The 12,382-nt window shown below is 45.5% G+C and overlaps 1 protein-coding gene across 1 annotated transcript in view; it reads right to left on the bottom strand.

Annotated features, from left to right (window-relative positions):
• boc (BOC cell adhesion associated, oncogene regulated) overlaps positions 1-12,382 on the bottom strand; it is a 53,366-nt gene that overhangs the window by 11,772 nt on the left and 29,212 nt on the right. The window contains exons 4-5 of the mRNA XM_036935014.1: positions 3,505-3,651; positions 1,692-1,835 (exon numbers count right to left, since the gene is read on the bottom strand). Coding sequence (XP_036790909.1) covers positions 1,692-1,835; positions 3,505-3,651 — 291 coding nt within the window. The remainder of the gene's footprint in view (positions 1-1,691; positions 1,836-3,504; positions 3,652-12,382) is intronic.

Raw genomic sequence — 12,382 nt, 5'->3', positions numbered from 1 at the left:
TCAGTGTTTAGTCGTGTTTGGTAAGTGTTTAGTCGTGTTTAGTCAGTGTTTAGTCAGTGTTTGGTCGTGTTTAGTCAGTGTTTGGTCGTGTTTAGTCAGTGTTTGGTCGTGTTTAGTCAGTGTTTAGTCAGTGTTTGGTCGTGTTTAGTCAGTGTTTGGTCGTGTTTGGTCGTGTTTGGTCAGTGTTTAGTTGTGTTTAGTCGTGTTTGGTCGTGTTTGGTCAGTGTTTAGTCAGTGTTTGGTCGTGTTTAGTCGTGTTTGGTCGTGTTTAGTCGTGTTTGGTCAGTGTTTAGTCAGTGTTTAGTCAGTGTTTGGTCGTGTTTGGTCAGTGTTTGGTCAGTGTTTAGTCGTGTTTGGTCGTGTTTAGTCAGTGTTTGGTCAGTGTTTGGTCAGTGTTTAGTCGTGTTTGGTCAGTGTTTAGTCGTGTTTAGTCAGTGTTTGGTCGTGTTTGGTCAGTGTTTGGTCAGTGTTTAGTCGTGTTTGGTCGTGTTTAGTCAGTGTTTGGTCGTGTTTAGTCAGTGTTTAGTCAGTGTTTGGTCGTGTTTAGTCAGTGTTTGGTCGTGTTTAGTCAGTGTTTGGTCGTGTTTAGTCAGTGTTTAGTCAGTGTTTGGTCGTGTTTAGTCGTGTTTGGTCGTGTTTGGTCAGTGTTTAGTTGTGTTTAGTCGTGTTTGGTCGTGTTTGGTCAGTGTTTGGTCGTGTTTAGTCGTGTTTGGTCGTGTTTAGTCGTGTTTGGTCAGTGTTTAGTCAGTGTTTAGTCAGTGTTTGGTCGTGTTTGGTCAGTGTTTGGTCAGTGTTTAGTCGTGTTTGGTCGTGTTTAGTCAGTGTTTGGTCAGTGTTTGGTCAGTGTTTAGTCGTGTTTGGTCAGTGTTTAGTCGTGTTTGGTCGTGTTTAGTCAGTGTTTGGTCAGTGTTTGGTCAGTGTTTAGTCGTGTTTGGTCAGTGTTTAGTCGTGTTTAGTCAGTGTTTGGTCAGTGTTTGGTCAGTGTTTAGTCGTGTTTGGTCGTGTTTAGTCAGTGTTTGGTCGTGTTTAGTCAGTGTTTAGTCAGTGTTTGGTCGTGTTTAGTCAGTGTTTGGTCGTGTTTAGTCAGTGTTTGGTCGTGTTTAGTCAGTGTTTAGTCAGTGTTTGGTCGTGTTTAGTCAGTGTTTGGTCGTGTTTGGTCGTGTTTGGTCAGTGTTTAGTTGTGTTTAGTCGTGTTTGGTCGTGTTTGGTCAGTGTTTGGTCGTGTTTAGTCGTGTTTGGTCGTGTTTAGTCGTGTTTGGTCAGTGTTTAGTCAGTGTTTAGTCAGTGTTTGGTCGTGTTTGGTCAGTGTTTGGTCAGTGTTTAGTCGTGTTTGGTCGTGTTTAGTCAGTGTTTGGTCAGTGTTTGGTCAGTGTTTAGTCGTGTTTGGTCAGTGTTTAGTCGTGTTTAGTCAGTGTTTGGTCAGTGTTTGGTCAGTGTTTAGTCGTGTTTGGTCGTGTTTAGTCAGTGTTTGGTCAGTGTTTAGTCGTGTTTGGTCAGTGTTTAGTCGTGTTTAGTCGTGTTTGGTCGTGTTTGGTCGTGTTTGGTCAGTGTTTGGTCAGTGTTTGGTCGTGTTTGGTCGTGTTTGGTCAGTGTTTGGTCAGTGTTTGGTCAGTGTTTGGTCAGCGTTTAGTCAGCGTTTGGTAGTGTTTGGTCGTGTTTGGTCAGTGTTTGGTCATGATGCGCTCACTCACGGCGTATGCGCAGGCGGTCAGTGGAGGTGGAGGTCTTGACCTCTTGTGTGACAGGGTTGTAAGCAGCACACTTGTAGGGCCCCTCGTCGTCCAGAGTGGCGTTGGCTATCTGCAGGTTCCCTGAAGGCATGATCAGGTAGTTCCCTGTTGACACAGACAGACAGTAGGTGGCTTTAATCATCGAGACTGGGCTGGCTGGGTATTGGTACTGGTCATTAGAACTGATCCGAGAGACAATTCTGTGGTTGTTATCCTTGGGCATGGACATGTATATAATATAAAATAGTTTTTAAAGTCCCAGATCAGTTTTTTTAGGAAAGATAGTAAGTTGAGTAACCTGAGCAGGCTTTAGCATTAGGCCTATGCAGTCTCTTTCAACAGCAGAGTGCACTGTTAGCACCAGCCACATGGAGGCGCCCTGGAGTTTTACTGAGAGCCAGTGAACTCTCCTCAATGTGGTTATCATTTCCCGCTCTCTGATAAGCCACACAGCCCTGCCTACAGCCCTGCCTACAGCCCTGCCTACAGCCCTGCATACAGCCCAACATACAGCCCTACCTACAGCCCTACCTATAGCCCTACCTATAGCCCTACCTACAGCCCAACATACAGCCCCACCTACAGACCCACCTACAGCCCTACATACAGCCCTACCTACAGCCCTACCTAAAGCCCAACATACAGCCCCACCTACAGCCCCACCTACAGCCCTACATACAGCCCTACCTACAGCCCTACCTAAAGCCCAACATACAGCCCTACCTACAGCCCTACATACAGCCCAACATACAGCCCTACCTACAGCCCCACATACAGCCCCACATACAGCCCAACATACAGCCCTACCTACAGCCCCACATACAGCCCTACCTATAGCCCTACCTACAGCCCTACCTACAGCCCTACCTACAGCCCCACATACAGCCCCACATACAGCCCTACCTACAGCCCTACCTACAGCCCTACCTACAGCCCTACATACAGCCCTACATACAGCCCCACATACAGCCCCACATACAGCCCCACATACAGCCCTACCTACAGCCCTACCTACAGCCCTACCTACAGCCCTACCTACAGCCCCACATACAGCCCAACATACAGCGCTACCTACAGCCCTACCTACAGCCCAACATACAGCCCTACCTACAGCCCTACCTACAGCCCCACATACAGCCCAACATACAGCCCTACCTACAGCCCTATACATACAGCCCAACATACAGCCCTACCTACAGCCCCACATACAGCCCTACCTACAGCCCTACATACAGCCCTACCTACAGCCCTACCTACAGCCCTACATACAGCCCTACCTACAGCCCCACATACAGCCCTACCTACAGCCCTACCTACAGCCCTACCTACAGCCCTACCTACAGCCCTACCTACAGCCCCACATACAGCTTCCAGCAATCTATATACCCGCCACAGAGGAGTGGGGATTTTTTCTCAAAGAGCTCAAGAAATAAATGGTTGCAAAACAAACAACAGTATTCCCATGTTTCAACATTCCCCAGATAGAGCTGCCTTATCTGCAGTTTTATGATGGGCCAGATAGCAGGATAGATTCCAGGAATCCAGGGAAAGAGATAGTAAAAGAGCGAGAGAGAAATTACTAATGAGAAGGACAGAGGAAGAAAGAGGGGGGAGCGAAAGAGAAAGAATGACAGAGAGAGAGAAAGTACTAATGACAATATCAGAGAGAGTAAGAGGAGAGAGAGCGAGAAAGTGAGAGAGAGGGATAGAGAGGGATAGAATGCTAATTGAGAGGTAGAGAACATAGGCCTGTAACAGAATGATAGATCCATACCTTTGGAGGTCTCGAGCCACTCCTGTTTGACACTGTAGCGAACCTGTGCCTTGGGCTGGCTCTCAGGGAGGTGACACTGGATCACAGCCGTGTTCCCCTCGTCCACCTCAATGTCCTGCTGGTTGTCTTGCTCAAAGTCTCGCAGCTCTGAGGTACACAGAGAGAGAGAGAGGAGGTCAGGGCAGACATTAATACACGCAGATACTGGGTCGGCAGGGTAGCCTAGTGGTTAGAGCGTAACTGGAAGGTTGGAAGTTCAAACCCCCGAGCTGACAAGGTACAAATCTGTCGTTCTGCCCCTGAACAGGCAGTTAACCCACTGTTCCTAGGCCGTCATTGAAAATAAGAATTTGTTCTTAACTGACTTGCCTAGTTAAAAAAAGATACAAAATATAAATAATACAAAAATAAACATGCAACCAACAGATTGGTTAGTGGTTGGTTACTGTGTTAGTGGTTGGTTACTGTGGGACAGAGACTGAGGGCCTGACTGGTTAGTGGTTGGTTACTGTGTTAGTGGTTGGTTACTGTGGGACAGGGACTGAGGGCCTGACTGGTTAGTGGTTGGTTACTGTGTTAGTGGTTGGTTACTGTGGGACAGAGACTGAGGGCCTGACTGGTTAGTGGTTGGTTACTGTGTTAGTGGTTGGTTACTGTGTTAGTGGTTGGTTACTGTGGGACAGAGACTGAGGGCCTGACTGGTTAGTGGTTGGTTACTGTGTTAGTGGTTGGTTACTGTGTTAGTGGTTGGTTACTGTGGGACAGGGACTGAGGGCCTGACTGGTTAGTGGTTGGTTACTGTGTTAGTGGTTGGTTACTGTGTTAGTGGTTGGTTACTGTGGGACAGAGACTGAGGGCCTGACTGGTTAGTGGTTGGTTACTGTGTTAGTGGTTGATTACTGTGGGACAGAGACTGAGGGCCTGACTGGTTAGTGGTTGGTTACTGTGTTAGTGGTTGGTTACTGTGGGACAGAGACTGAGGGCCTGACTGGTTAGTGGTTGGTTACTGTGTTAGTGGTTGGTTACTGTGGGACAGAGACTGAGGGCCTGACTGGTTAGTGGTTGGTTACTGTGTTAGTGGTTGGTTACTGTGGGACAGAGACTGAGGGCCTGACTGGTTAGTGGTTGGTTACTGTGTTAGTGGTTGGTTACTGTGGGACAGAGACTGAGGGCCTGACTGGTTAGTGGTTGGTTACTGTGTTAGTGGTTGGTTACTGTGTTAGTGGTTGGTTACTGTGGGACAGAGACTGAGGGCCTGACTGGTTAGTGGTTGGTTACTGTGTTAGTGGTTGGTTACTGTGGGACAGAGACTGAGGGCCTGACTGGTTAGTGGTTGGTTACTGTGTTAGTGGTTGGTTACTGTGTTAGTGGTTGGTTACTGTGGGACAGAGACTGAGGGCCTGACTGGTTAGTGGTTGGTTACTGTGTTAGTGGTTGGTTACTGTGTTAGTGGTTGGTTACTGTGGGACAGGGACTGAGGGCCTGACTGGTTAGTGGTTGGTTACTGTGTTAGTGGTTGGTTACTGTGTTAGTGGTTGGTTACTGTGGGACAGAGACTGAGGGCCTGACTGGTTAGTGGTTGGTTACTGTGGGAAACTGGAGAGGGATTACTGGAGGGCCATGTGCTCCCACTCTGTTCCGCACACAGTCTGCATAGAACAGACACTGGGCTGACCCCTGACCTCTCATCCCCCTCCGAGGGGGCTACAAGGGCTGGGCCAGGGTTAGAGGTGCCTCTAGAGTTTCAAGGAAAGAACAACCAGCGTAGATTGGGAGGAAATAGCATTGCTAGACTTTAGAACACTAAGTGGGGGAGTAGAGTAAAGGACGTTAAGGTTTAGGGGGGGGGGGGGGGGGGGGGGGGGGTAGAGAGAGAGGGGGGTAGAGAGAGAGAGGGGGTAGAGAGAGAGAGGGGGTAGAGAGAGAGAGGGGGTAGAGAGAGAGAGGGGGTAGAGAGAGAGGGGGTAGAGAGAGAGAGGGGGGTAGAGAGAGAGGGGGTAGAGAGAGAGAGGGGGGTAGAGAGAGAGGGGGGTAGAGAGAGAGACAAATAAGGTAGAGAAAGAACGTTTAAAAAGAAAGTGAGAGAAAAAGAGAGAACCCAAAAGACAGAGGGGGGAAAGGGGGAACATTCAACATAACAAATGATCAGAGCTGTAGTGTATGCTGGAGGCAGGGAGTCCATCAGTGAAATGAAACACAAATACAACTCCCTAACCTAATTAAATGTCTACCAGTCTCTGTTGATTTATTATGTTTCACAAAGATGGAGGCACTCCATTATTTTCAGAGGTGCACGGCTGGTTGTTATTCTAGGACTGCTCGACTCTTTGGCAAAACAGACGTAACCAAGCCACTCATACACAGTGAACTGACTAGACAACCAGATACGTTATATACATTTCTAAGTAGATGCTTTGAAGTGTATATTCACTTTAGATGCTGAACATACCAACTTTACCATGGGTGACAGACAGTGTGGGAGGTTTTTCATATCTGATATATTCCCCCTGCAGGCAGTGTGGGCTGTCTGGGGAAGTTTTAATGGTAGAGGGGAGCTACAGGGGTTGGCCTTGACAGGTGCCCCCCCACCTCCATCCGACCTGCTACCAACCCCTATACCAAGAGATATGAGAAACACAAGACATGTCATGCTGGGTACTGTGTGTGTGTGTGTGTGTGTGTGTGTCTGGACAAGGGGGTGGAGTCTCGAAGAGACACTGTGTGATGCTCCATTTGCTAAATCAATCAGGCCCTGTTTTTCCAGCTACCCCCTCCCTCCCTCCCTACTCCCCCTCTTCCCCACACCTCTACCCTTGCATTCTTCCACTGAAAAGCCCCCTATGTGCCTCTCAGGTGTGTGACAGAAAGAAGAAATACAAAGAAAGAGAAACAACTATATAGGAATAACTGTCGAACAACTATATAGGAATATCTGTCGAACAACTATATAGGAATATCTGTCGAACAACTATATAGGAATATCTGTCGAACAACTATATAGGAATATCTGTCGAACAACTATATAGGAATATCTGTCGAACAACTATATAGGAATATCTGTCGAACAACTATATAGGAATAACTGTCGAACAACTATATAGGAATATCTGTCGAACAACTATATAGGAATATCTGTCGAACAACTATATAGGAATATCTGTCGAACAACTATATAGGAATAACTGTAGAACAACTATATAGGAATAACCGTTGAACAACTATATAGGAATAACTGTCAAACAACTATATGGGAATAACTGTAGAACAACTATATGGGAATAACTGTAGAACAACTATATGGGAATAACTGTAGAACAACTATATAGGAATAACTGTAGAACAACTATATAGGGATAACTGTAGAGCAACTATATGGGAATAACTGTAGAACAACTATATAGGAATAACTGTAGAACAACTATATAGGGATAACTGTAGAGCAACTATATATGTGTTGGTGCGTGACCATAAGGTGGGTTGGTGGTCAGTGTCAGAGAGAATGTGTGTGAGTGCAGTCTCAGCACAGTCATCATTTGTTTAGGTTAAGTGTGTTCACATGTATGTATGTTTGTATGGGTTACTGTTTGGGTGTGTGTATGTGTCTGTGCCCTTCCTGTATATGTACACACGTTTGTGTGTGTTCCCGCATGCGTGTGCATGTGTACTGCTGTCCCTGTGTGAGTGGGATGCTGGTCTAGCAGGATGAATGGTATTTATAAAGTGGAGCTGGACTGCTCCAGGACTACTTGGCAATGGCAGTTTAAATACTTTAAGACAGACTTCGCATACATCATCTCCATGTGCAGGGGGGGGGGGGGGGGGGGGGGGGGGTAGTGGCTAGTAGAGATACAGATGTTTTATTTGATTGTATTTAACCTTGATTTAACTGCAACACTACATAAAGAGAGACCACCACAACCTACATAAAGAGAGACACCACCACAACACTACATAAAGAGAGACACCACCACAACACTACATAAAGAGACACCACCACAACACTACATAAAGAGAGACACCACCACAACGCTACATAAAGAGAGACACCACCACAACACTACATAAAGAGAGACCACCACAACCTACATAAAGAGAGACACCACCACAACACTACATAAAGAGACACCACCACAACACTACATAAAGAGACGCCACCACAACACTACATAAAGAGACACCACCACAACACTACATAAAGAGAGACACCACCACAACACTACATAAAGAGAGACACCACCACAACACTACATAAAGAGAGACACCACCACGACACTACATAAAGAGACACCACCACAACACTACATAAAGAGAGACACCACCACAACACTACATAAAGAGAGACCACCACAACACTACATAAAGAGAGACACCACAACCTACATAAAGAGAGACACCACCACAACCTACATAAAGAGAGACACCACCACAACACTACATAAAGAGACACCACCACAACCTACATAAAGAGAGACACCACCACGACACTACATAAAGAGAGACACCACCACAACACTACATAAAGAGAGACACCACCACAACACTACATAAAGAGACACCACCACAACACTACATAAAGAGAGACCACCACAACCTACATAAAGAGAGACACCACCAAAACACTACATAAAGAGAGACACCACCACAACACTACATAAAGAGAGACACCACCACAACACTACATAAAGAGACACCACCACAACGCTACATAAAGAGACACCACCACAACGCTACATAAAGAGAGACACCACCACAACACTACATAAAGAGAGACACCACCACAACACTACATAAAGAGAGACACCACCACAACACTACATAAAGAGACACCACCACAACACTACATAAAGAGACGCCACCACAACACTACATAAAGAGACACCACCACAACACTACATAAAGAGAGACCACCACAACACTACATAAAGAGAGACACCACCACAACACTACATAAAGAGAGACACCACCACAACACTACATAAAGAGACACCGCCACAACACTACATAAAGAGACGCCACCACAACACTACATAAAGAGACACCACCACAACACTACATAAAGAGACACCACCACAACACTACATAAAGAGACACCACCACAACACTACATAAAGAGACACCACCACAACCTACATAAAGAGAGACACCACCACAACACTACATAAAGAGACACCACCACAACACTACATAAAGAGAGACACCACCACAACACTACATAAAGAGAGACACCACCACAACACTACATAAAGAGACACACCACCACAACACTACATAAAGAGAGACACCACCACAACACTACATAAAGAGAGACCACCACCACAACACTACATAAAGAGAGACCACCACCACAACACTACATAAAGAGAGACACCACCACAACACTACATAAAGAGAGACACCACCACAACACTACACAAAGAGACACCACCACAACACTACATAAAGAGAGACACCACAACACTACATAAAGAGACACCACCACAACACTACATAAAGAGACACCACCACAACACTACATAAAGAGACACCACAACACTACATAAAGAGAGACACCACCACAACACTACATAAAGAGACACACCACCACAACACTACATAAAGAGAGACCACCACAACCTACATAAAGAGACACCACAACATTACATAAAGAGAGACACCACCACAACACTACATAAAGAGAGACACCACCACAACACTACATAAAGAGAGACACCACCACAACATTACATAAAGAGAGACACCACAACATTACATAAAGAGAGACTCCACCACAACACTACATAAAGAGAGACACCACCACAACACTACATAAAGAGAGACCACCACAACACTACATAAAGAGAGACCACCACAACCTACATAAAGAGACACCACAACATTACATAAAGAGAGACACCACCACAACACTACATAAAGAGAGACAGCACCACAACACTACATAAAGAGAGACACCACCACAACACTACATAAAGAGAGACACCACCACAACACTACATAAAGAGACACCACCACAACACTACATAAAGAGAGACACCACCACAACACTACATAAAGAGAGACACCACCACAACACTACATAAAGAGAGACACCACCACAACACTACATAAAGAGAGACACCACAACACTACATAAAGAGACACCACCACAACACTACATAAAGAGAGACCACCACAACACTACATAAAGAGAGACCACCACAACACTACATAAAGAGAGACACCACCACAACACTACATAAAGAGAGACACCACCACAACACTACATAAAGAGACACCACCACAACACTACATAAAGAGAGACCACCACAACACTACATAAAGAGAGACACCACCACAACACTACATAAAGAGACACCACCACAACACTACATAAAGAGACACCACCACAACCTACATAAAGAGAGACACCACCACAACACTACATAAAGAGACACCACCACAACACTACATAAAGAGAGACACCACCACAACACTACATAAAGAGAGACACCACCACAACACTACATAAAGAGAGACACCACCACAACACTACATAAAGAGAGACACCACCACAACCTACATAAAGAGAGACACCACCACAACACTACATAAAGAGACACCACCACAACACTACATAAAGAGAGACACCACCACAACACTACATAAAGAGAGACACCACCACAACACTACATAAAGAGAGACACCACCACAACACTACATAAAGAGACACACCACCACAACACTACATAAAGAGAGACACCACCACAACACTACATAAAGAGAGACCACCACCACAACACTACATAAAGAGAGACCACCACAACACTACATAAAGAGAGACCACCACAACACTACATAAAGAGAGACACCACAACACTACATAAAGAGACACCACCACAACACTACATAAAGAGACACCACCACAACACTACATAAAGAGACACCACAACACTACATAAAGAGACACCACCACAACACTACATAAAGAGAGAGCTAAGACAACACAGCATGGCTGTGTGTTCTAGGGACCTGTCCGTCTGTCTGTTAGGAGGAGGTTGGTTGTCTACTAAGGAATTCAAACAGGGAGTTTTAAATAATGTGAAAACAGCTTGGTTCCAGTGGGAGAGAGCTCAGAAAGACTCTTCAGAGTGAGATAGCAGGAGGGCCAGAGCCCAAACACACACCAGGAGGAAAAGAGCTATGGACTACAAGGATGGAGCCATGAGACAATGTTTTCCTTCCTACACACACACACACACACACACAAAAGACAGCGTCTGTCTGTCTGGCTCCACAAGAACATACATCCTTATGAAGTTTGAGCATGAAGTTACACACACACACAGCCCCCCCCCCCCCTACACACACACAGCCCCCCCCCCCCCCACACACACAACCCCCACCCCTCACACACAGCCCCCCCCCCCCCCCCCCCCACACACACACAGCCCCCCCCCCCCCCACACACACACAGTCCCCCCCCCCCCTCCCCCCCCACACACACACACACACACAAACACATAGTTGCACATGCACACACACAAACACACAGAGACACACAGAGACACACAGAGACACACTGATATACACTGCCTGATATCCAACAATGAGAATGAGAACAAATAAAAGAATACAGGAAACAAGCGAAAGTGAGAAATGAGTGAGAGAATGAGAGGATGAAGAGACAGAATGAAAGAGAGAGAGAGAATGTAAGGAGGGTGAGTGAGGTGGAGAGAGGGAGACTGTGACATCATGTCTCATCTTGTGAGGGGATTCTGTCTCAACTGGCCTAAAAACACCTCCTGTTTCTCAACAGCTACACTACACTCTAAAAACACCTCCTGTTTCTCAACACAGCTACACTACACTCTAAAGACACTACACACCCCCTAAAAACACTACACACACACTCTCTGAAACACTACACACACACTCTAAAGACACTACACACACGCACTCTGTAAAAACACTACACACACTCTCTCTACAAACACTACACACACAATACAGTCTCTGTAAAAACACTACACACCCTCTAAAAACACTACATACACACACTCTGTAAAACACTACACACACACACACACACACTCTGTAAAACACTACACAGACACTCTCTCTACAAACACTACACACACAATACAGTCTCTGTAAAAACACTACACACCCTCTAAAGACACTACACCCACACACTCTGTAAAACACTACACACACACACACTATCTCTAAAAACACTACATACACACACACTCTCTAAAACACTACACACACACTCTCTAAAAACACTACACACACACACTCTCTAAAAACACTACACACACACTCTCTAAAAACACTACACATACACACACTCTAAAAACACTACACACACACTCTCTAAAAACACTACACACACACACTCTCTAAAAACACTACACACACTCTCTCTAAAAACACTACACACACACACACTCTGTAAAAACACTACACACACACACACACTCTCTACAAACACTACACACACAATACAGTCTCTGTAAAAACACTACACACCCTCTAAAAACACTACATACACACACTCTGTAAAACACTACACACACACACACACACACTCTGTAAAAACACTACACACACACTCTGTAAAAACACTACACACACACTCTGTAAAAACACTACACACACACTCTCTAAAAACACTACACACACACACTCTAAAAACACTACACACACACACTCTAAAAACACAATACACTCTAAAAACACTACACACACTCTCTAAAAACACTACACACACAGTCACACACTTACAAAATACCAGAGACAACCTCACAAAACATCACACACAGATACAAACACAGGTCTAACACACAACCTCACACACAATCACACACCCTCACAAAAAAGCAGCCCTCTCCCTAAATTA

The sequence above is a fragment of the Oncorhynchus mykiss genome, chromosome 11 (genome assembly GCF_013265735.2).
Source record: "Oncorhynchus mykiss isolate Arlee chromosome 11, USDA_OmykA_1.1, whole genome shotgun sequence".
Taxonomy (NCBI): domain Eukaryota; kingdom Metazoa; phylum Chordata; class Actinopteri; order Salmoniformes; family Salmonidae; genus Oncorhynchus; species Oncorhynchus mykiss.
This window is presented reverse-complemented; position numbering and strand designations above follow the sequence as displayed.